Genomic DNA, 24,352 nt, shown 5'->3' with positions numbered 1-24,352 from the left:
TTATTTTTTAGAAGTGTCTCGCTCTGTCGGCCAGGCTGGAGTGCAGTGGTACGATCATAGCTCACTGTAGCCTCGAACTTCTGGCTTAAGTGATCCTCCCACTTCAGCCTCCCGAGTAGCTGGGACTACAGGCGTGTGCTACCACGCCCAGGTAATTTTTAAATTTTTAAAATGTATTTTTATAAAGATGAGGATCTCACCGTGTTGCCCAGGATGGTCTTGAACTCCTGACCTCAATCAATCCTCCTACCTCGGCCTCCCAAAATGCTGGAATTACAGGCATGAGCCACCACTCCTGGCCAAAATTTAACAACGTAACCATTTGTAATTACTGCATACAGTTCTGTGGCATCAAGTACACTCACATTGCTCTGTAACCATCACCACCATTCTTTTCTAGAACTTTCTCATCTTCCCAAACTGAAACTCTATAGCGATTAAACAGTAACTTCCCCTTGACTACTCTAGGCACCTGATATGAGTAGAATTATACAGTATTTGTCTTTTTGGGTCTGGCTGCTTTCACTTAATATCTTCAAGATCCTTCCATTTTGTAGCATGTGTCAGAATTTCCTTCCTTTTTACAACTGAATAATATTACGTTGTATAGATGTACCACATTTTGCATAACCATTCATCCCTCCATGGACATTTGGGTTACTTCCACCCTTTGGCTGTTGTGAATGTTGCTGCTTTGAATGTGAGTGTACAGATATCTGTTCGAGTCTCTGCTTTCAATTATTTTGGATATACACCCACAGATAGAATTGCTGGATCCTATGGTAATTCTGTTTAATGTTCTGAGGAATCGCCATATGATTTTCCATGGTAGCTGCAGCGATTTTATATTCCCACCAGCGATGCACAAGGGTTCAATTATATAGGAGGCTATTGGTTTGCACTGAGCTCCTGTGCTAGGCCCAACAGACCAAACCAAAATGGAGTCACTCATGCTAAAGTTCCATGTCACTAAGCAACACTAAGTTGTTTATCAAACCTTCAGAGGAATCAGGAGAGAGAAGGAACAGCCAAAACCCCAAACAGGCCAGTTTTAGCCGGCATGATACGGAAGTCCTTTCTGCTTTAACCTTTACAAGAAAAGTAACTTTGAAATGACCAATCTACTTTTTTTTCTTCTGTTTCTATTTTTCTCTGCCCTTTTTCATCCATAAAACTAACCTGTGCTTGACTCATCTGAATACTCATTCTATTTATTTTATGGAATGAAATGTAGCCTGATTCTAGAATCACAAACACTGTCAATGCCACTTAAGGTCTTTTTTTTTTTGAGACAAAGTCTCACTCTGTTGCCCAGGTTGGAGTGCAGTGGCACGATCTCGGCTTACTACAACCTCTGCCTCTCTCAGGTTCAAGCAATTCTCCTGGCTCAGCCTCACTAGTAGCTGAGATTACAGGGGTACACCACCACATCTGGCCAATTTTTTTGTATTTTTGGTAGAGACAGGGTTTTCATCATGTTGCCCAGACTGGTCTTGAACCCCTGAGCTCAGGTAATGTACCTGCCTCAGCCTCCCAAAGTGCTGGGATTATAGGCGTGAGCCACCATGCTCAGCCAAGTTAAAATTTTTTTTTTTTTTTTGAGACAGAGTTTCGCTCTTGTTGCCCAGGCTGGAGTGCAATGGCGCGATCTCGACTCACCACAGGCTCCACCTCCCGGGTTCAAGCCATTCTTCTGCCTCAGCCTCCCAAGTAGCTGGGATTACAGGCATGTGCCATCACGCCCAGCTAATTTTGTATTTTTAGTAGAGATGGGGTTTCTCCATGTTGGTCGACCTCAGGTGATCTGCCTATCTTGGTCTCCCAAAGTGCTAGGATTACAGGCGTGAGCCACCATGCCCAGCCTTTTTTTTTTTTTTTTTTTTTTTTTGAGATGTAGTCTCACTCTGTAGCCCAGGCTGGAGTGCAATGGCTTGATCTCAGCTCAGTGCAACCTCTGCCTCCTGGGTTCAAGCAATTCTTCTGCTTCAGCCTCCCAAGTACCTGGGATTATAGGCACGCTTCACCATACTCTGCTAATTTTTGTATTTTTAGTAGAGACGGGGTTTCACCATATTGGCCAGGCTGGTCTCAAACTCCTGACCTTGTGATCTGCCCACCTTGGCCTTCCAAAATGTTGGGATTACAGGCGTGAGCCACTGCACCCGGCCTCTGAGACTTTTTATGCAGCCTTGACATCCTGGGCTCAAGCGATCTTTCCACCTCAGCCTCCTGAGTAGCTGGGGCCACAGGCACCGGCCACCATGCCAGCTATTTTTTTTTTTTTTTTGGAGACAGAGACTCTTTCTGTTGCCCAGGCTGGAGTGCAGTGGCATGATTTTGGCTCACTGCAACCTCCGCCTTCCATGTTCAAGTGATTATCTCACCTCAGCCTCTCGAGTAACTGGGATTACAGGCATGAGCCAACACACCCGGCTAATTTTTGTATTTTTAATAGAGATGGGGTTTCACCGTGTTGGCCTGGCTGGTCTTGAACTCCTGACCTTAGGTGATCCACCTGCCTTGGCCTCCCATAGTGCTGGGATTACAGGTGTGAACCACCACACCCGGCCTTTACGGTGACTTTTCTACATTCCACCAGGCTGGCTGTTCCCTCAGGAATAACCTCCTGTGTGTCTGAATCGTATATACCCATCTGTGACTAGAATAGTGAACTGTGAGTCCTACATCACCCAAACATGCTCTTTCACTCTGCATACTGCCCCTAAATTAGTCACTCTCAGAATCCATTTTAGTAAATCTTCCTCAGGAAGCTGATAATACTGATCTACGAACTGGAACAATTCCTCCACACTCTACTCTCTGGTTTCAATAGTTACTTGGTTCCTTCACACGGACTACCTTCTTGGTAACCACAGGTCTCAGAAGTACTTTCTGTTGTCCCTGCATAATTTTCTTCTTTGTGGGTGACTCTGAGGCTAGTGGCCTGAGCTCAGCCAGACTCACATCTGTGCTTGGTCCAGCCTCAATTCCTAACCCAGCACCCTCTTTTACTTTCATTTTAGCCATTATAGATAACAATAATCAAGGGACTGAATATTTCACATTTTTCTTACTAGTTTGTATTTTCTTATGCATTCAATGAACCAATTCCTGGGGAGTTGGATCCATCTCTAAATTCCACTGGTAAGTTTTACCTTTAGTAACTGATCTCAGCAGAGTTGTGGCTTCACACCATGGTGACCACATGGTCACCCAGGAATCGAAGACCTCTTCCCCCACCCTTTTATCATTTTTCTTCCCAAACCACTTGTTTATATGAGTCAGGGTCATTCTGCAAATCCCACTTCATTGACACCAATTTTTTTTTTTTTTTTTTTTTTTTTTTTTGAGACGGAGTCTCGCTCTGTCGCCCAGGCTGGAGTGCGGTGGCCGGATCTCAGCTCACTGCAAGTTCCGCCTCCCGGGTTCACGCCATTCTCCTGCCTCAGCCTCCCGAGTAGCTGGGACTACAGGCGCCCGCCACCTCGCCCGGCTAGTTTTTTTGTATTTTTTTTTTAGTAGAGATGGGGTTTCACCGTGTTAGCCAGGATGGTCTCGATCTCCTGACCTCGTGATCCACCCGTCTCGGCCTCCTAAAGTGCTGGGATTACAGGCGTGAGCCACCGCGCCCGGCCGACACCAATTGTTTAGAGAAAACTCTCTAACCATTTCCTCTACTCCCACACCACAGCAATCATCCACACAGAAGATTTCTGTGACCATACACATGGGGCTTTTTCCCCACCCAGCACTGGACACCAGCTGGGTGTCCTTTAATTCAGTTCCAACACCATCTACCCAGAGATAGTGTCAGATCTCATAGGTTGAGGGCTTAGTCCCCAAGACTTCCTCCCTGCCCCGTACCAATCCCAAGTCTGGGCCTCCAGAACTTCGGACCAGCAGGCTTCAAGCTGGGGTTCTCATGACCCCCTCTTTGCGTCCAATTAATTTGTGGGAGCAGCTCACAGAACTTGGGAAAACACTGACAATTACTGGTTTATTAGAAACCATATGCAGGCCTGGTGTAGTGGCTCATGCCTATAATCCCAGCTCTTTGCGAGGCCGAGGCAAGTGGATCGTTTGAGGTTAGGACTTTGAAACCAGCCTGGGCAACATGGTGAAACCATCTCTACTTAAAAAAAAAAAAATTAGCCAGGCATTTTTGATGGGTGCCTGTAATCCCAGCTACAAGGAAGGCTAAGGCAATGAGACTCGCTTGAACCTTGGAGGCGGAGGTTGCAGTGAGCCGAGATGGCCCACCACTGCACTCCAGCCTGGGTGAAAGACCAAGACTCCGTCCAAAAAAAAAAAAAAAAAAAAAAAAAGCCCGTAGATTGCAAAGGATACAGATGAAGAGACACGGAAGGTGAGGTTTGAGGGCAGGGCTGTGGAGCTTCCATGCCCTCTGTGGGCACTCCACCCTCCAGGAACCTCCAGGTGTTCAGGCATCTGGAAGCTTCACTAAACCCTGTCCTCTAGGGTTTTCATGGAAGCTTTATGGGAGGATCTTAAGGCCCACAGGCAGAAAGGCCCAGGAATGTTAGAGTGAAAGGAGGGCAGGAGGTGGTCAGACACTGCCCCTGAGGGCTAACACACCCAATATTATAACAAAAGACTAACAAGGACAATGGGAGTCCTGAGCTGTGGATGAAAACCAATATGTATCATAACACCACACCATCTTTTAAAAAAAAAAAATAGAGACAGAGGTCTCGCTGTGTTGCCCAGGCTCATCTCGGACTCCTGGGCTCCCTGGGCACAGTGGCATAACCAGTAATCCCAGCACTTTGGGAGGCCGAGGCGGGAGAATCATTTAAGGCCAGGAGTTTGAGACCTGCCTGGGCAATATAGTTAGTGAGGCCTCATCTCTGTAAAAAAAAAAATTTTTTTTTTTTTTTTTTGAGACGGAGTCTCACCCTGTACCCCAGGCTGGAGTGCAGTGGCCCAGTCTCAGCTCACTGCAAGCTCCACCTCCTGGTTTCACCCATTCTCCTGCCTCAGCCTCCCAAGTAGCTGGGACTACAGGCGCCGGACATCACGCCTGGCTAATTTTTTGTATTTTTAGTACAGGTGGGGTTTCACTGTGTTAGTCATGATGGTCTTGATCTCCTGACCTCGCGATCCGCCCACCTTGGCCTCCCAAAGTGCTGGAATTACAGGCATGAGCCACCTTGCCGGGCCAAAAAAAAAATTTTTTTTAAATTAGCCAAGTGTGGTGCCGGTGCCTGTAGCCCCACCCAGCTCCTTGGGAGGCGGAGATTGCAGTGAGCAGAGATCCCGCTGCCACTGCACTCCAGCCTGGGCAAGAGCAAGAGGCCTTGTCTCAAGAAAACAAAAACAAAAACTCCTGGGCTCAAGCGATCCTCCCTCCTCAGCCTCCCAAAGTGCTGGGGTTACAGGCGGGAGTCACTGCGCCCGGTCCATACTGTCGTTTCCTTTATGTTTTGCACGTTTTGTACTTTGTTAGAGAAAACATCCCCTATCCCCGTGTCATACAGTTATCTTTACGTTTTCTTCCCAAAGCTCTATAGTAGCGTTGCTTGTTCCCTGTAGGGCTCTAGTTCATCTGGAATTTATTTGGAGGCCTGCAGTCAGATAGGATCTACTTTATCTTTTCCATATGGATGGCCAATTGTCTCCAAACCAATTACTGAAGAGGTGGTGCAGCCTCCCCCACCCCCTGGGGCGTTCCAAGTCTGCGCTGGGAAGACCGTTGCGTCGGTCTGTCCGTCTGTCCTCGCCTGGCGGGCTTTCTCTGGGAACCGCTGCAGAGGCGCTGGGGAAAGCACCACAGCCAAGAGTCATGCTCAGACGAGAGATTTTGTTTTCTCCATTCTCTCTCTCTCTCTCCCTCTTTAAAAAAAAAAAAAAAAAAAAAAAAAAAAAAAAAAAAAAAAAAAAAAAAAAAAAAAAAAACTCGGCCGCTTTCCAGTCCCCAGAATCCTCTGGGCTTCTTGAGAAGTCTCTGGCTCGCCCCACGCCCGCCCTCTACCCGGCCTCGGCTCAGTTTCCCTCCCCGCACCCCGCCGGGCCTCCCAGCTTCCTCCAGCTCCGGCCAGGAGGATCTCCAGAGTCCCCCAAGAGGACCCAGTAATCTCGTCCTTTCAGGGAAGGGGGTTCATTGCTCCCTCTGAAGTTGAAGGGCGGGGTCGGAGCTCCTTCGTTAGCCTTGAGGCTCCCTTCCCCCGACAGAACCACTCCTTAGGGGCTGGCTGGCTTCAGAGGCTTCTCCCAGTCGGCCCAGGTGAAGCGCATGGCTTCAAGAGATGAGAATAAACTGGCCCCCGGCCACGTGAGTCTGGTAGGGCTTTAACGTAGTAAGCTAAAGCCGGGCGCGGTGGCGCCATCTGTAGTCCCAGGTACTTGGGAGGCCCAGGATTGGTTGAGCAGAGGAGTTTGAGCCCAGTCTGGGCAACATAGCGAGACCCCCATCTCTAAAAATAATAATTAGCCGGGTGTGGTGGCTCATGCCTATAATCCGAGCACTTTGGGAGGCCGAGGCGGGCGGATCACTTGAGGTTGAGAGTTCGAGACCAGCCTGGCCAATATAGTGAAATGCCGTCTCTACTAAAAATACAAAAATGATCCGAGTGGTGGCACATGCCTATAGTTACAGCTACTTGGGAGGCTGAGTCAGGAGAATCGCTTGAACCTGGGAGGCAGAGGTTGCAGTGAGCCGAGATCTCGCCACTGCACTCCAGCCTGAGCGACAGAGTAAGACTCTCAAAAAAAATAAAATAGGCCAGGTGCGGTGGCTGACGCCTGTAATTCCAGCACTTTGGGACGCCGAGGCAAATGGATCACCTGAGGTCATGAGTTTGAGACCAGCCTGGCCAATGTGATGAAACCCCATCTCTACTAAAAATACAAAAATTAGCCAGACATGGTGATGGTCGCCTGTATCCCAGCTACTTGACAGGATGAGACAGGAGAATCGCTTGAACCCGGGAGGCAGAGGTTGCAGTGAGCCAAGACCGTGCCATTGCAGTCCAGCCTGGGCAACAAGAGTGAAACTCCATCTCAAAAAATAAAGTAATTAATTAAATAAAATAAAACAATAATAACAATGATAATTAGTTCATACACTCGGGAAACCAGGAAATTAAATTTTTTTCTTTTCTTGTGATTCATAACAGTGCCTTACTCAAACATACAGTCTCCCAGAAGTTGAAGGATGAGTTTAAGTCTCCCAAAAGTTGGAAAACTTTCTTCAAATCCCAGGTTGTAGGCAAGCAGGTTAGAAAATGTGAATTTGGCCGAGTGCGGTGGCTCACGCCTGTAATCCCAGCACTCTGGGAGGCCGAGGCAAGTGGATCACCTGAGGTTGGGAGTTCAAGACCAGCCTGACCAACATGGAGAAACCCCATCTGTACTAAAAATACAGAAAATTAGCTGGGCATGGTGGCACATGCCTGTAATCCCAGCTACTTGGGAGGCTGAGGAAGGAGAAGTGCTTGAACCTGGGAGGCGAAGGTTGCGGTGAGCTGAGAGATTGTGACATCACGCTCTAGCCTGGGCAACAAGAGTGAAACTCCATCTCAAATTAAAAAAAAAAAAAAAAAAATGGAAAATGTGAATCTGAGTTGGAGGAGTTACACGGCACAGTTGCTCTCAGAAGCCATCTCTAACACACAGGAGGTGCCTCTCTTCCTACTCTTATAGAAATAGGTTGGAAATTGAAATGTACTCACAGATCTGACCGTAGGTCTCCCAGTCATTAGCAGGGTATGCTTTCCATTTCTCCTGAGAACTGACCAGTTGATGTGGGTTACATGCGATGATGCACGAGCACCTAGCACAGTGACTGACTCATAGTAAGTACTTAACAAATATTAACCACTATTATTATTATCACTAGATGCAATCAGAACTGAGGTATAGCTTGGCTGCTGCTGCAGGCAAAAGTTTATTTTTTTAATTTTTATTTTATTTTTTTGAGACAAGATCTTGCTCTGTCATCTAGGCTGGAGTACACTGGCAAAATCATGGCTGACTGCAGTCTCGACCTCCTGAGTCCTGGGCTCAATTGATCCTCCCACCTCAACCTCATGAGAACCTGGGACTACAGACACATACCACCACATTGGCTAATTTTTATGTGTTTGTTTGTTTTTGAGACAGAGTCTCACTCTGTCGCCCAGGCTGGAGTGCAGTGGCACGATCTCAGCTTACTGCAACGCCCCCATCTGGGGTTCAAGCAATTTTCCCACCTCAGCCTCTCAAATAGCTGGAATTACAGGCAGCAGCCCCCATGCCCGGCTAATTTGTATTTTTAGTAGAGACAAAGTTTCACCATGTTGGCCAGGCTGGTCTCAATCTCCTGACCTCAGGTGATCCTCCTGCCTTGGCCTCCCAAAGTGCTGGGATTACAGGCATGAGCCACTTCACCTGGCCATTTTTTTTTTTTTTTTTTTTTTTTTCTGTAGAGACAGGAGTTGCCCAGGCTGGTCTTGAACACCCAAGTACTTATGATCCCACAGATTCAGTTTAAGATCAAACTTTCATGAGGTTGAGCTTCTGCTCAGATTCATGGTCCTTCTCATAGGTTTCACATTCAGGGCCTCAAGGTCATTTACCCATGGCTTGATTGTTGAATGTTGACTTTAATTTGCTTGGCTCCAAGTTCTCTGGTCCAGGTTGTGATAATGCAGTGGGATGTGCCGTTCCTTAGTCTGAGGCCTTGGTCTGCCTCTGATAATAAATGTAGCATTTGTAAACTAACAAGTTTGTTAAATGTCCAGAGCCTTTCTTGGACATCCCAGGTGGAATAAAACATGTTTTGGAATGCACTTTCATTTCTGACCTTTCCTGAATGCCCAGCCTCCAGTATGTCAGGAGCACAGGTATCTTGTCGAGGTGAGGAGGCAGAGGTATGAGGTGGGCAAATGAGGCTGTGGCAGGGACTGGGAAGAAGAGCAGCTAATTAGAACTGCTTTTAGTCATGAGACTGGAATCTTATGACCCCAGGGAGTTTCGAAACAAAGAAAAGGGGGCCAGGCGCGGTGGCTCACGTCTGTAATCCCAGCACTTTGGGAGGCCGAGGTGGACAGATTGCCTGAGGTAAGGAGTTCGAGACCAGTCTGGCCAACATGGTGAAACCCCTTTATATTTTTATTTAAAAATAAAAAAATAAAAAATAGCCAGACATGGTGGCATCCGCCTGTAATCCCAGCTACTCAGGAGGCTGAGGCAGGGGAATTGTTTGAACCAAGGAGGTGGAGGTTGCAGTGAGCCAAGATCGTGCCACTGCACTCCAGCCCGGGCACAGAGCAAGACTCTGTCTCAAAAACAAAACAAAATAAAACAAAACAAGAAAAGGAAAAATTAAAACAATGAAGGCAAAGAGCCGACGCTCTTTGTGTGAAGGGAGTTGTACTAAATTCATATTTTAGTTATGAAATAGAACAAAATGGGCTGTTTCTGTATTGTTTTCTCAAGGAATAGGAAAAAGAAAATAAGCCTAAAAGTAATCCTGTTTGTAGATCATTTGATTATTCTTTTTTTTATTATGCATCTGTACTATGCTGGCACACTGGTATTTTTTTCTTGATAGATTTTTTTTTTTTTTTTTGAGACGGAGTCTTGCTGTCACAGGCTGGAGTGCAGTGGTGTGATCTCGGCTCACTGCAAGCTCCGCCCCCTGGGTTCATGCCATTCTCCTGCCTCAGCCTCCCGAGTAGCTGGGACTACAGGCGTCCGCCAGCACGCCCGGCTAATTTTTTGTATTTTTAGTGGAGACGGGGTTTCACCATGTTAGCCAGGATGGTCTCCATCTCCTGACCTCATGATCCACCTGCCTCGGCCTCCCAAAGTGTTGGGATTACAGGCGTGAGCCACCGCGCCTGGCCCCTTTTCTTGATAGATTTATTTGCCATATCTTTTTTTTTTCTTTCCAACTCTTATTCTAGGTTCAGTGGGTACATGTGCAAGTTTGCACACTTGTTTTGTTTTGTTTTGTTTTGAGACGGAGTCTCACTCTGTCGCCCAGGCTGGAGTGCAGTGGCCGGATCTCAGCTCACTGCAAGCTCCGCCTCCCAGGTTCACGCCATTCTCCTGCCTCAGCCTCCCGAGTAGCTGGGACTACAGGCACCCGCCGCCTCGCCCGGCTAGTTTTTTGTATTTTTTAGTAGAGACGGGGTTTCACCGTGTTAGCCAGGATGGTCTCGATCTCCTGACCTCGTGATCCGCCCCTCTCGGCCTCCCAAAGTGCTGGGATTACAGGCCTGAGCCACCGCGCCCGGCTGTTTTGTTTTGTTTTGTTTTGTTTGGAGACGGAGTTTTGCTCTTGTTGCCCAGGCTGGAGTGCAATGGTGCGATCTCGGTTCACTGCAACCTCTGCCTTCCGGGTTCAAGCGATTCTCCTGCCTCGGCCTCCAGAGTAGCTGAGACTACAGGCATGCGCCACCATGCCCAGTTAATTTTGTATCTCTAGTAGAGACAGCGTTTCTCCATGTTGGCCAGGCTGGTCTCAAACTCCCGACCTCAGGTGATCCACCTGCCTCGGCCTCCTAAAGTGCTGGGATTATAGGTGTGAGCCACCACGCCTGGCCTTGCATACTGTTTTAAGCTCGGAAAATAGAGATAGCAAACCAAAGTCATATGGTTTTGTGAAGGAGATAAACATACCAAAAAGTCAGCACCTAGTGTAGAATAGGGAACTCCTCATCTTCATCTTCCTCTTCTACCTTTTTCCGGGCGACTTTAGCAGGACCCTTTGTGCCATCAGACTTTCCTTTCGACTTGTAGACAGCAACATCCTTCTCATACTTTTCCTTCAGCTTTGCCGCCTGAGTGATATAAGGCTGCTTTTCACTGTCATTTAAGTTCTTCCACATCTCACCCAGCTTTTTTGCCACGTCTCCAATAGAGATGCTGGGGTTTGTGGATTTGATGTTGGGGCAGAATTCTGAACAGAACAGGAAGAATCCAGATGGTGGCCTTTTGGGAGCATTAGGATCCTTCTTCTTCTTGCCTCCCTTAGCTGGTCCATAATCCTTCATTTCCCGATCATAGCGCACTTTATCCGCCTTTGCCTGTTCATCGAATTTAGATTTCTCTTTCTCGGACGTTGTCTTCCACCTCTCAGAGCACTTCTTGGAAAATTCTGCAAAATTGACAGGGACCTTTGGGTTTTTCTTCTTATGTTCTTCTCTTCACGTCTACACAAAGAAGGCATAATCAGACATCTTGCCCTTTGGTTTCTTGGGGTCACCTTTAGCCATCCTGACTGTATTGTTCACTAGTCTTGTTCTTCAAATATTACAGCCAATCATGCCACACTTGCCTGTGATCTCTCCAAACATAAAACCACATTCACACCTCAATGGCCACCAAATCATTCAGCACTTAACTGTGAGCGGTTTGAAGCTACCAGTTTGAGCACTAGTGACTTATTTTTTTCCCCCAGGCTTTGGATAGCTCTAGGGATCTCAACAGGGGTGGAGGAACCAGCTCACCTTTGGCATAGTAACAAAATGTGGCCAATTGAGGTTTCGCATAAATCACAGCAGCATTGTTCACTAGTGCCAGAGTCATCTCTGTGGGGTTACAAATTAGGCTGTGGTTCTGGGTTGGTTTTTTTTTTTTTTTTTTTTTTTTTTGAGACGGAGTCTCGCTGTGTCCCCCAGGCTGGAGTGCAGTGGTGCGATCTCGGCTCACTGCAAGCTCTGCCTCCCGGGTTCACGCCATTCTCCTGCCTCAGCCTTCCGAGTAGCTGGGACTACAGGGGCCCGCCACCACGCCCAGCTAATTTTTTGTATTTTTAGTAGAGACGGGGTTTCACCGTGTTAGCCAGGATGGTCTCGATCTCCTGACCTTGTGATCTGGCTGCCTCGGCCTCCCAAAGTGCTGGGATTACAGGCGTGAGCCACCGCGCCCAGCCAAAAAGATTGGTTTTATAGACAGAAAAGGACTGAGGAAAGCAGAAACAGAGAACAAAAAGTGGATTGGTTGTCTCAAAGTGATTTCCTTACAGGATTAAAACAGAGGGGATATCATTATCATGGCAACGGGTAAACTGAGCCCTTTGGATTGGTTGCTGTGAATCTCGTGGTGTTTTTTTTTTTTAATTATTTAATTAAAAATTTTTTTTGAGGCAGAGTCTTACTCTACCACCCAGGCTGGCATGCTATGGCATGATCTTGGCTCACTGCAACCTCCACTTCCCAGGTTCAAGCGATTCTCCTGCCTCAGCCTCCCGAGAAGCTGGGATTACCGGAACACACCACCATGCCAAGGTAATTTTTGTATTTTTAGTAGAGACCGGGTTTTACCATGTTGGCCAGGCTGGTCTCAAACTCCTGACCTCAAGTAATGCTCCTGCCTTGGCCTCCCAAAATGCTGGGATTACAGGTATGAGCCACTATGCCTGGCCATTTTTTTTTTCTTTGAGATGGAGTGTCACTCTTGTTGCCCAAGCTGGCACAGTGCAGTGGTGCGATCTCGGCTCACTACAACCTCTGCCTCCCGGGTTCAAGTGATTCTCCTGCCTCAGCCTCCCAAGTAGCTAGGATTACAGGCATGTGCCACCACACCCAGCCTAAAGTACCTTGTTCTGTCTCCATATGACTCTGTTTCCCTGCAGCCTCAGATGCCAACTCATTTCTTCTTTGGAGCTTTCTGCCGCCTAGGCTCTTGCAGTATTCTTCTCTATGGCTGTGCCTTTAGCTGCAAAAAAAAAAAAAAAAAAAAAAAAAGACTCCAAGTCAAATAGCTTAAATCATAGGAAAAATATATCTCACATTTGAAGAGCTTCAGGGCTGATTAATTTGAAGGCTCAGCAGTGTCATCAGGGACTTGGGTACTTTCCACCTTTTTTTTTTTTTGAGACAGGGTCTCACTCTATAACCCAGGCTGGAGTACAGTGGCATGATTTTGGCCCACCACAACCTCGACCTCTGGACTCAAATGATCCTCCTGCCTCAGCCTCCCAAAGTGCTGGGACTACAGGCATGCGCCACCATGCCCAGCTAATTTTTTTGGGTTTTTTTGGTAGAGACAGGGTTTCACCATGTCACCCAGGCTAGTCTTGAACTTCTCGGATCAAGCAATCTGCCTGCCTTGGCCTCCCAAAGTGCTGGGATTACATGCATGAGCTGCTGCTCCCAGCTACCATCCACCGTTCTGGTCTACCACCCTGAAGACGATGGCTTGTCGTAAAGGTGCTCTCTGCACTGTTCAAGGATGACTGTAGCAGTGTGTGATGGTTAATTGGGTGTACTACTTGACTGGGCTAAGGGATGCCCAGATAACTGGTAAAACATTATTTCTGGCTGTGTCTGTGAGGATGTTTCTGGAAGGGATTTTCATTTGAGCTGATGAACTGAGTGAAGCAGATGACTCTCCTAGTATGGGTAGGCATCACTCAATCCATTAAAGGCCTGAATAGAACAAAAGGATGGAGCAAGGATGAACTCACTCTCTCTGCTTGCGCTGAGACACCCATTTCCTCCTACCCTCAGACTTGGGCTTCCGGACTCAGAGTGGGACCCACATCATTGGCCCTCGGCTGATTACCCGGCGTTTGGACTCAGACAGAATTACACACTGGCTTTCCAGGTTCTCCAGCTCGCAGAGAGCATATCATGGGGCTTCCTGGCCTCCATAACCACATAAGCCAATTCCTATAAATCTCCTCATATATAAATATCTATCTGTATATCTATATCTAGAACCTACTGGTTCTGTTTCTCTGGAAAACCCTAATACAAGTCATTCCAATGCTATATCCCAACATGAAAATATGCAGCTAGCGAGTGTGTCTCTTCCCGTATGTCTCTTTATTTTTAACCAATGAGGAGACCTTCCCCAGAAGCCCCCAGAAGTCTTTCCTCACATCTCACTGGCCTGAATTGCATCTTATGTCCCTTCCTAAATCAGTCCCTGGCAGGGAAATTGTGATAACAAGATTGGCTTGGATTAATCAGGACTCATTGCTGAACCACTTGGAGGAAGGGTGGAATGCAAAACGAAATCAAGGTTTTGTCCCAAATGAAGGGGTAGGCAATGAAACCATACTGACACACGCCAGGTTTCCTTCTGCTTTTTTTGCTTGCTCCTTCATTTTTCTTTGCCATTCACTATCAGGTTCTAGTCTAGTCCTCTTCCAATCTAGGATGTTCCCACACCACGTATTCTCCCTGTAAGACCCTATTCATGCTCTTAAATACAATTTACAGGAGGCCATTGCTTTAGACTAGCTTCCTGTCCTAGGCCCTAGCAATTCAGACCAAACCAGAATAGAGTCACTCATGCTAGATGTTACATAATCAAACTGAGCTCTGAAACATGCCTATGGAAAAAAAAAGAAGAAAAGAAAAGCCGGGTGTGGTGGCTCTCGCCTGTAATCCCAGCACGTTGGGAAGCTGAAGCGGGTGGATCACTTGAGATCAGGAGTTCGAGACCAGCCTAACCAACATTGAGAAACCCCTGTCTCTACTAAAAATACAAAATTAGCCAGGCATGGTGGCACATGCCTGTAGTCCCAGTTACTCAGGAGGCTGAGGCAGGAGAATCACTTGAACCCGGGAAGCAGATGTTGCAGTGAGCTGAAATCGCTCCATTGCACTCCAGGCTGGGCAACAGGAGCAAAACTCTGTCTCAAAAGAAAGAAAAGAAAAAGGTACTTTAAATTCAAGGGCCCAGGCACGGTGGCTCATGCCTGTAATCCCAGCATTTTGAGAGGCCTAAATGGATGGACTATTTAAGGTCAGGAGTTTGAGACCAGCCTGGCCAACATGGTGAAACCCCATCTCTACTAAAAACATAAAAATTAGTCAGGCGTGGTGGTGCACACCTGTAATCCCAGCTACTTAGGAGGCTGAGGGAGGAGAATCGCTTGAGGCTGGGAGGCAGAGGTTGCAGTGAGCTGAGTGAATGGCACTTGCACTCCAGACTGGGCAACAGAGTGAGACTCTGTCTCAAAAAAAAAAAAAAAATTCATGGGACCATGTGAAACTTTGGAGAGACTAGTGGCCCTGGGCCATGGAGTAAAAACTAGATTGCAAAAGGTTACTTATTCTTTCTGTATTTTTGAATTTTTAATTTAATTTTGCTAATCTCTGTATCATTCCAATTTTAGTATATATGCTGCTGAAACAATCACTGTTTATCCTTATACACAGTTGGCACAAATGGATGTTTGAGAAATCATAAAATTGAGATGTGTGGAAGATAAAGACGTGGTCAGTAAGTATACCTTTTTTTTTTTTTTTTTTTAAGAGGGTTCAGGGTCTCGCTCTGTCGCCCAGGCTGGAGTATAGTGGTGTAATCACCATGCACTGGAGCTGCAACCTCTCAGGCTTAAGCAATCCTCCCACCTCAGCCTACCAAATAGCTGGAACTGTAGGCACATGCTGCCATGCTCAGCTAGTGAAAAAAAGTTTTTTTGATGCAGATATTGCAAAATATTGCTTATAATTATCAATTTTTTTTTTTTTTTTTTTTTGAGACGGAGTCTGGCTCTGTCGCCCAGGCTGGAGTGCAGTGGCCGGATCTCAGCTCACTGCAAGCTCCGCCTCCCAGGTTTACGCCATTCTCCTGCCTCAGCCTCCCGAGTAGCTGGGACTACAGGTGCCCGCCACGTCGCCTGGCTACTTTTTTGTATTTTTTTTTAGTAGAGATGGGGTTTCACTGTTAGCCAGGATGGTCTCGATCTCCTGACCTCGTGATCCGCCCATCTCGGCCTCCCAAAGTGCTGGGATTACAGGCTTGAGCCACCGCGCCCGGCCAATTATCAATATTTTAAAAAGACAGAAATTGCTGGGTGTGATGGCTCACACCTGTAATCCCAGCACTTTGGGAGGCCGAGGTGAGAGGATCACTTGAGCCCAGGAGTTTGAGACCAGCTTGGGCAACATACAGACCCCCTCTCTCTACAAAAAAATAAAAATAAAAAAAAATTAGCCGGGCGTGGTGGCACATGCCTATAGTTCCAACATTTTGCGAGGCTAAGGCAGGCGGATTGCTTGAGCCCAGGAGTTTGAAGTTACAGTGAGCTATGATCATGCCATTGCACTCTAACCTGAGCAACAGAGTGAGACCTTGTCTCTAAAAAAATAAATAAATAAAAATAAAAAAATTTAAATACAGAAGTTATTAGGCCCACTTCAAGATCTCATTATTGAATGCATTAATAAAGGGCACAAAATAAAAGAAAATATATAACTATGTCAAAAATTATTCATGCAACTTAAAAATATTGTAACAACATATTGTATGTAATTGGTTCCTGTGGTAATTCTATGTGTATCATTTTATGTATTCAAAAAACATCGACCGGGCGCAGTGGCCCATGCCTGTAATCCCAGCACTTTGGAAGGGTGAGGCAGGCAGATCATCTGAGGTCAGGAGTTCGAGACCAGCCTTGCCAACATGGTATTTTTGTACTAAAAATACAAAAAATTTAGCTGGGCATGGTGGCGGGCACTTGTAATCCCAGCTACTTGGGAGGCAGAGGCAGGAGGATTGCTTGAACCGGGAAGGTGGAGGTTGCAGTGAACCTAGATCACACCACTGCACTCCAGCCTGGGTGACAGAGCGAGACTCCGCCTCAAAAAACAAAAAACAAAATAAAAAACCCCTCACCAGACTGCTGAAGGAATCCACAGTTTAAAAAGGTTAGGAACCCTTACTCCAAGAGAAAAGAGAGAAAGGGAGACTAGTAGTGTCGGCACTTAGAAGAAAAGAGGCTAACATGTTAAAATACTGAAAGGGCAGAGAGGGGATTTTGAGAGCCAAGGTCCCTGAGGAGGCTGAACTGCTGGGATGCAGGGCTCAGGTGGAGGGATTAACTACAGGAAGGAAACCTTTCCTACAATAAAAGAGAGGAAAGGATAAGAGTGGATAAAAATAAATGTTTCAGTGGGGTGGGAGTTGGGGGCAGGATGTTGAGGGGGCTTCTCCCTGATGGCTTCTATTTTCACCTACAAGTAGGAGTGAAGTTATCTGTCGAGAGTGACAATGAGAAGGGAGGAGGATAAAGGTAGGAAACAGAAAGGGCTGACAAGGACAGCTCAGAAGAACTCCCAGCCCAGGAGTGGAGGAGGTGGGGCGGCCAGAGACCACCAGGTTGTCATGGCAACCATCTGCTTGGGTGTGCACTGGCTCCATCAGTGCTCAGCTGCCAAGTGTGGGATAAGAGGGCAGAAAGTCAGCTGGAGCCAGGGCTGGGGTTCTCCCAGAAGGATGAGGTGAGGATCAGGGGAATGGAGGAGGGATGGATCAGCATATCCAGGCTGCAGGAAGAAGAATGTGAAGCTAGAATGGGGCTGAAAGCTGAGGAGGGTGAATCAGTGCAGGGAAGAAGAATGAGACCAAGGGAATGAGAAACTGGAGATGCAGGAAGTGATGAACCATGAATGAACCACTGAAGTTTTTTTCGTTTGTTTGTTTGTTTGTTTGTTTGTTTGTTTGTTTGTTTTTTTTTTTTTTTTTTTGACGGAGTCTCGCTCTGTCGCCCAGGTTGGAGTGCAGTGGCCGGATCTCAGCTCACTGCAAGCTCCACCTCCCAGGTTTACGCCATTCTCCTGCCTCAGCCTCCTGAGTAGCTGGGACTACAGGCGCCCGCCACCTCGCCCGGCTAGTTTTTTGTATTTTTAGTAGAGACGGGGTTTCATCGTGTTAGCCAGGATGGTCTCGATCTCCTGACCTCGTGATCCGCCCGTCTCGGCCTCCCAAAGTGCTGGGATTACAGGCTTGAGCCACCGCGCCCGGCCTGTTTGTTTGTTTTTTAAGAAGGAATCTTGCTCTGTTGCCCCAGCTGGAGTGCAATGGCATGATCTCAGCTCACTGCAACCTCCGCCTCTTGGGTTCTAGCGATTCTCCTGTCTCAGCGTCCAGAGTAGCTGGGACTACAGGCACGCGCCATCACGCCTGGCTAATTTTTGTATTTTAGTAGAGACGGGGTTTCACCATGTTGGCCAGGCTGGTCTCGAATTCCTGACCTCAAGTGATCCATCTGCTTTGGCCTCCCAAAGTGCTAGGATTACAGCCACCACACCTGGCTAGAGCCAGTGAAGTTTAAGGTTAAGGAATAGCTCATGAATGGCAAGTGCTGGGCTCTGGCCATTGTGTGGGCAACTGAAATAGAGAAGAGGTAAAGGGTGTTGGTAAAGGGGAACTGCCAGTCTGGCCAAGACCATCCAGATGGACATATTAGGTTGATGCAAAAGTAACTGTGCTTTTTGCCATTAAGGTAATGGCGGCCAGGCACGGCAGCTCATGTCTGTATTCCTAGCACTTTGGGAGGCTGAGGTGGGCAGATCACCTGAGGTCAGGGGTTTGAAACCAGCCCGGCCAGCAAACATGGTGAAACCCGTCTCTACTTAAAAATACAAAAATTAGCCAGTTGTGGCAGTGGGCACCTGTACTTCCAGCTACTCAGGAGGCTTAGGCAGGAGAATCACCTGAACCTGGGAGGAAGAGGTTACAGTGAGCCAAGATAGAGCCATAGCACTCTAGCCTGGGCGGCAGAGTGAGACTCCATCTCAAAAAATAAATAAATAAAAAATAAAAAAATAGGCCGGGCGCGGTGGCTCAAGCCTGTAATCCCAGCACTTTGGGAGGCCGAGGCGGGTGGATCACGAGGTCAGGAGATCGAGACTATCCTGGCTAACATGGTGAAACCCCGTCTCTACTAAAAATACAAAAAACTAGCCGGGCGTGGTGGCGGGCGCCTGTAGTCTCAGCTACTTGGGAGGCTGAGGCGGGAGAATGGCGTGAACCCGGGAGGCGGAGCTTGCAGTGAGCCGAGATCACGCCACTGCACTCCAGTCTGGGAGACACAGCGAGACTCCGTCTCAAAAAAAAAAAATAAAAAAAATAAAAAATAAAATAAAAAAAAATAAAAAAATAAAAAAATAGGCCAGGTGCGGTGGCTCACACCTGTAATTCCAGCACTTTGGGAGGCCGAGGCAGGTGGATCACAAGGTCAGGCATTGGAGACCAGCCTGGCCAACAGAGTGAAACCCCATCTCTACTAAAAATACAAAAAATTAGCCAGACCGTGGTGGCAGGCGCCTGTAATCCCAGCTACTTGGGAGGCTGAGGTGGGAGAATTGCTTGAACCTAGGAGGCAAGGGTTGCAGTGAACTGAGATCGCGCCACTGCACCATAGCCCAGGCAACAGTGCAAGACTCTGTCTCAAAAAATAAATAAAATAAAATAAAAGTAATGGCAAAAACTGCAACTACTTTTGCACCAACCTAATAAAAGTCACCTGAAATGAGAGTGAGGCCCAATGTGGAGAGGAAGGTCTTCTGGGAATATGGAGGAGTGATTTGGAAGTAGTTAGATCATTGGAACAATAGTAGATAGAGGCTAGGTGCAGTGGCTCAAGCCTGTAATCCCAGCACTTTGGGAGGCCAAGGCAGGAGGATCACTTGAAGTCAGGGGTTCGAGACCAACCTAGCCAACATAGTGAAATCCTGTTTCTATTAAAAATACAAAAATCAGGCAGATGTGGTGGTATGCATCTGTAATCCCAGCTACTTGGGAGACTGAGGCAGGAGAATCGCTTGAACCTGGGAGGTGGAGGTTGCAGGGAGCCGAGATTGTGCCACCGCACTCCAGCCTGGCAACAGAGCGAGACTCCGTCTCAAAAAGGAGGAAAGTTAAAAGAAAACAAAAAACAAAAAAAACTCTAACCTTTATAAAAGAGGCTACAGCCTAGGTAACACAATGAGACCCCCATCTCTTAAAAAAAACTAAAAATTAGATGAACATGGTGTTGTGTGCTTGTACTTCTAGCTACTCCAAAGGCTGAGGTGGGAGGATTGCTTGAGCCCAGGAATTTGAGGCTGCAGTGAACTATGATCATACCATTGCACTCCAGCCTAGGTGACAGAAAAAAAAAAAAAGTATAGTTGTTTCCAGCCCAGGAAGGTGTTCCCCTCCCATATCCCACCCCAACCAGAAGGTATTTGCAAACCCACAGAGGTCTGTGGTTTTATCACAATGCCGTAGGTGGGTGATATTGGCATTTGGTATCTAGAGATTAGAGAGGCTAAACACTCTGTGATGCACAGGAGAGCCCCACACACTGATGAATTGTCCTACGCAAAATGCCAGTCATGCATCTCATACATTTTATGGATAAGCAGACTGAGGCTTACAGAGCTGAGGTATGTGCCTAATTTGGGAGCTTCTGTAGCATTGAAATTATATATATTTAAGAGATAGGGTCACTGCAGTGAGATGAGATCATCCCACCACACTGCAACCTGGGCAACAGAGCGAGACCTTGTCTTGGGCACGGTGGCTCACACCTCTAATCCCAGGCCAAAGTGGGAGGATTGCTTGAGGCCAGGAGGTCGAGGCTGCAGTCTTTGCACCACTGCACACCAGCCTAGGTGACAAAGCAAGACTGTTTCAGAGAGAGAGAGAGAGAGACAGAGACAGAGAGAGACAGAGAGAGAAAGAGAGAGACAGAGAGAGAGAGAGAAAGAGAGAGAGACTCGCTCTGTTGCCCAGGCTGGCCTCCAATTCCTGGACTCATGCAATCTTCCTGCCTCAGTCTTCCAAGTAGTTAGGACTACAAATGTGTGCTACCATGCACGGCTTAAGATTTTGTGTCTAGCTGGGCGCGGTGGCTCAGGCCTGTAATCCCAGCACTTTGGGAGGCCGAGACCAGCGGATCACGAGGTCAGGAGATCGAGACCATGCTGGCTAAGACGGTGAAACCCCGTCTCTACTAAAAAAATACAAAAATTAGCCGGGCGCAGTGGTGGGCGCCTGTAGTCCCAGCTACACAGGAGGCTGAGACAGGAGAATGGCGTGAACCTGGGAGGCAGAGCTTGCAGTGAGTGGACGTCGCCACTGCACTCCAGCCTGGGCGGCAGAACGAGACTCCGTCTCAAAAAAAAAAAAAAAAAAAAAAAAGATTTTGTGTCTATATCTGATGTCCCTGTGGCACTGTTGAGCAGTAAGTCTCACCCTTTCGCCCTAGTTACCGCCCAGTGATTGGTCTGTGTTTGCCAATGAGATGTAAGCAGAAGTCGTGGAGCAGGGCTCCTGGGTAAACTTTCTCAAAAGGGCAAGTGAACCATTGACTCTGCTCCTTCCTTCCTTCCTTCCTTCCTTCCTTCCTTCCTTCCTTCCTTCCTTCCTTCCTTCCTTCCTTCCTTCCGTCCTTCCTTCCTTCCTTCCTTCCTTCTTCCTTCCTTCCTCCCTCCCTCCCTCCCTCCCTCCCTCCTTTCCTCCTTCTCTCCCTTCCTCCCTTCCTCCCTTCCTCCCTCTCTCTCTCCCTTCCTTCCTTTCTTCTTCCTCTCTCTCTTTCTCTCTTTTCCTCCCTAACCTCCTTTTTTTTTTTTTTTTTTTTTTTTAATGGGGTCTCACTCTGTTACCCAGGTTGGGGTACTGTGGCATGATCTCGGCTCATTGCAGCCTCAACCTCCTGGGCTCAGGTGATCCTCCCACCTCAGCCTCCCAAGTAGCTGGGACTACCGGTGCGTGCCTCCCAGCTAATTTTTGTGTTTTTTTCTGTACTGACTGGGTTTCACCACATTGCCCAGGCTAGTCTCTCGCCTCAGTCTCCCAAAGTGCTGGGATTCCAGGTGTGAGCCACCATGCCCAATCTCTGCTCCCTTCTTTCTGCTCGGAACTTGGTTCCACAGCCATCATGTGCCTATGAACACAAAACCCACATGGTAGTGATGGTGGAGCAGAAAGAAAGAAAGACCGCATGTTCTTGCTGACTTTCTAAGAAGTGGCCCAGACCTGGACTGCCCACCTCTGGATTTAACAAATGAGAAAAACAAACTATTATTTGTTTAAGCTACTGTTAATTGGTTGTTCTGTTGAATGCATTTCTACCTGATAGAGTCATAGGGCCAGTTAGTAACCCAGGTTTTGACTCTCACAATCTAATATGCTTTCCTTGGCCGCAGTGGATCTCCAAGTGTGGTCCCCAGACAGGCAACATCAGTATCACAGAGAAACTTGTTAGAAATGCAGAATATCATATGCCACCCCAGACCTTCTAAGTCAGAAACCCTGGGGGTGGTTTAACAAGCCCTCCCAGTGATTCTCATGCACCTAAAGTGTGAGAACCACCGTTCTATAGCCATGCTCTTCACTGTGTGGTTCCGGAAAACCTGGGAGCTTGCTTAAAATATACCATCTTGGCCGGGTGCAGTGACTCACACCTGTAATCCCAGCACTTTGGGAGGCTGAGATGAGCAGATCGCTTGAGCCCAGGAGTTTGGGACCAGCCTGGGCAATATGGGGAGACCCTCATCTCTACCAAAAAACAACAACAACAAAAATCAGCCAGGTGTGTTGGTGCACATCTGTAGTCCCAGCTACTCAGAGGCTGAGGTGGAAGGACCCCTTGAACCCAGAGGCTGAGACTGCAGTGAGTCATGATAGCGCCACTGCACTCTAGCCTGGGGACAAAGCCAGACCCTGTCTCAAAAAAAGGAAGAGCAAGGCCAGGTGCAGTGGCTCAAGCCTGTAATCCCAGCACTTTGGGAGGCCAAGTCTGATCGCTTGAGCCCAGGAATTCAAGACCAGCCTGGGCAACATGGAGAAATCCTACAAAAAATACAAAAATACAAAAAATACAAAAATTAACTGGGCATCTTGGCACACACCTGTGGTCCCAGTTACTGGGGAGGCTGAGATGGGAGGATCGCTTGAGCCTGGGAGGTGGAGATTGTGGTGAGCCAAGATCAAGTCACTGCACCCCAGCCTGGGTGACAGAGAGAGATCCTGTCTCCATTTTTAAAAAAAGGAAAAGAAAAACATACCATCTCACGTCCCACTACATGCAGACCTACTGAATCTAAATCTGCCTTTTTAGGAGGTTCCTGGGTTATTTGTACATGTATTCAAGTTTAAGAAGCACTGCTCTACAATATGCTTAATTGAGTCCTTTTCTTTCTTTTATTGAAGAGCACAGAAAAGATACATAACTGATCAGATTGAAGTTACATGTTCAAGATTCATCTATGCACTTCATAAAACAAAATCTAAACATATTAAAATTAAAAAGACATAATCCACAATTGAATTTTCAAACTTTTAATTATGGACATCTAAAAACATATTTAAAAAGTAGCAAGAATAATATAATTAAACCCTACATACCTCACAATTGCTTTTGTTTTATTTTTATTGATTGATTTTTTTGAGACAGAGTCTTGCTCTGTCACCCAGGCTGCAGTGCAGTCACCCAGGCTGGAGTGCCATCTTGGCTTGCTGCAACCTCTGCCTCCCGGGTTCAAGTGATTCTCCTGCTTCAGCCTCCCAAGTAGCTGGGATTACAGGTGCGCACCACCACGCCCAGCTAATTTTTGTATTTTAGTAGAGACGAAGTTTCACCATGTTGGCCAGGCTGGTCTCAAACTCCTGACCTCAGGTGATCTGCCCACCTTGGCCTCCCAAAGTGCTGGGATTACAGCCATGAACCACCATGCCTGGCCCGCAATTGCTTTTAAATGGAAAACTTATTCCAAACATGAATTTGAGGCTGGGCAAGGTGGCTCACATCTGTAATCCCAGCACTTTAGGAGGCCAAGGTGGGAAGATTACTTGAGACCAGGAGTTCAAAACCAGCCTGGCCAACATGGTGAAATCCTGTCTCTATTAAAAATACAAAAATTAGCTGCGGATAGTGGTGCACACCTCTAATCCTAGGGAGGCCAAGGCATGAGAATTATGTGATCCTGGGAGGCAGAGGTTGCAGTGGGCCAAGATTGCGTCACTGCGCTCCAGCCTGGATGACAGAGTGAGACAAAAAGAAAGAAGAAGGAAGGAAGGAAGGAAGGAAGGAAGGAAGGAAGGAAGGAAGGAAGGAAGGAAGAAAGGAAGGAAGGAAGGAAGGAAGGAAGGAAGGAAGGAAGGAAGGAAGGAGCCAGACTGGGCACTCCAGCCTGGGCAACATAGCAAGACCCCATCTAAATTTTTTGAAGTATTTAACTTACAGAAATGTAGCTATTAGAAGAATAGGGGTATTTCTGTCATTTTCTTTTCTTTGTTTTTTCTTTTCTGTCTTTTTTTTTTTTTTTTTTTTTTTTTTGAGATGGAGTCTTGCTCTGTCACCAGGCTGGAGTGCAGTGGCACGATCTCAGCTCACTGCAACCTCCACCTCCCGGGTTCAAGCAATTCTCCTACCTCAGCCTCCCAAGTAGCTGGGACTATAGGCATCCGCCACCACGCCCAGCTAATTTTTGTATTTTTAGTAGAGATGGGGTTTCACCATGTTGGCCAGGATGGTCTTGATCTCTTGACCTTGTGATCTCCCTGCCTCAGCCTCCCAAAGTGCTGGGATTATAGGCGTGAGCCACCACGCCCAGCCATTTCTGTCATTTTCATTACCTTTTGTGCATCATGGAGGTTCTGTCTGTTTGTCTTG

The 24,352-nt window shown here is 47.2% G+C and overlaps 2 protein-coding genes across 2 annotated transcripts in view; one reads left to right on the top strand and one right to left on the bottom strand.

Moving 5' to 3' along the window:
• The window catches only part of PSMC3IP (PSMC3 interacting protein), a 146,736-nt gene that overhangs the window by 57,793 nt on the left and 64,591 nt on the right, over positions 1 to 24,352 (top strand). The gene's annotated exons all lie outside the window — the stretch shown is intronic.
• Positions 10,641 to 11,222, bottom strand: LOC126938306 (high mobility group protein B3-like). The gene is given in 1 exon segment (XM_050762363.1): positions 10,641 to 11,222. A coding segment is annotated over 1 exon segment (582 nt).

This window comes from Macaca thibetana, chromosome 16, assembly GCF_024542745.1.
Source record: "Macaca thibetana thibetana isolate TM-01 chromosome 16, ASM2454274v1, whole genome shotgun sequence".
NCBI classification, from domain to species: domain Eukaryota; kingdom Metazoa; phylum Chordata; class Mammalia; order Primates; family Cercopithecidae; genus Macaca; species Macaca thibetana.
Note: the sequence above shows the minus strand (reverse complement) of the source record. Positions and strands in the feature narration are given on the sequence as shown.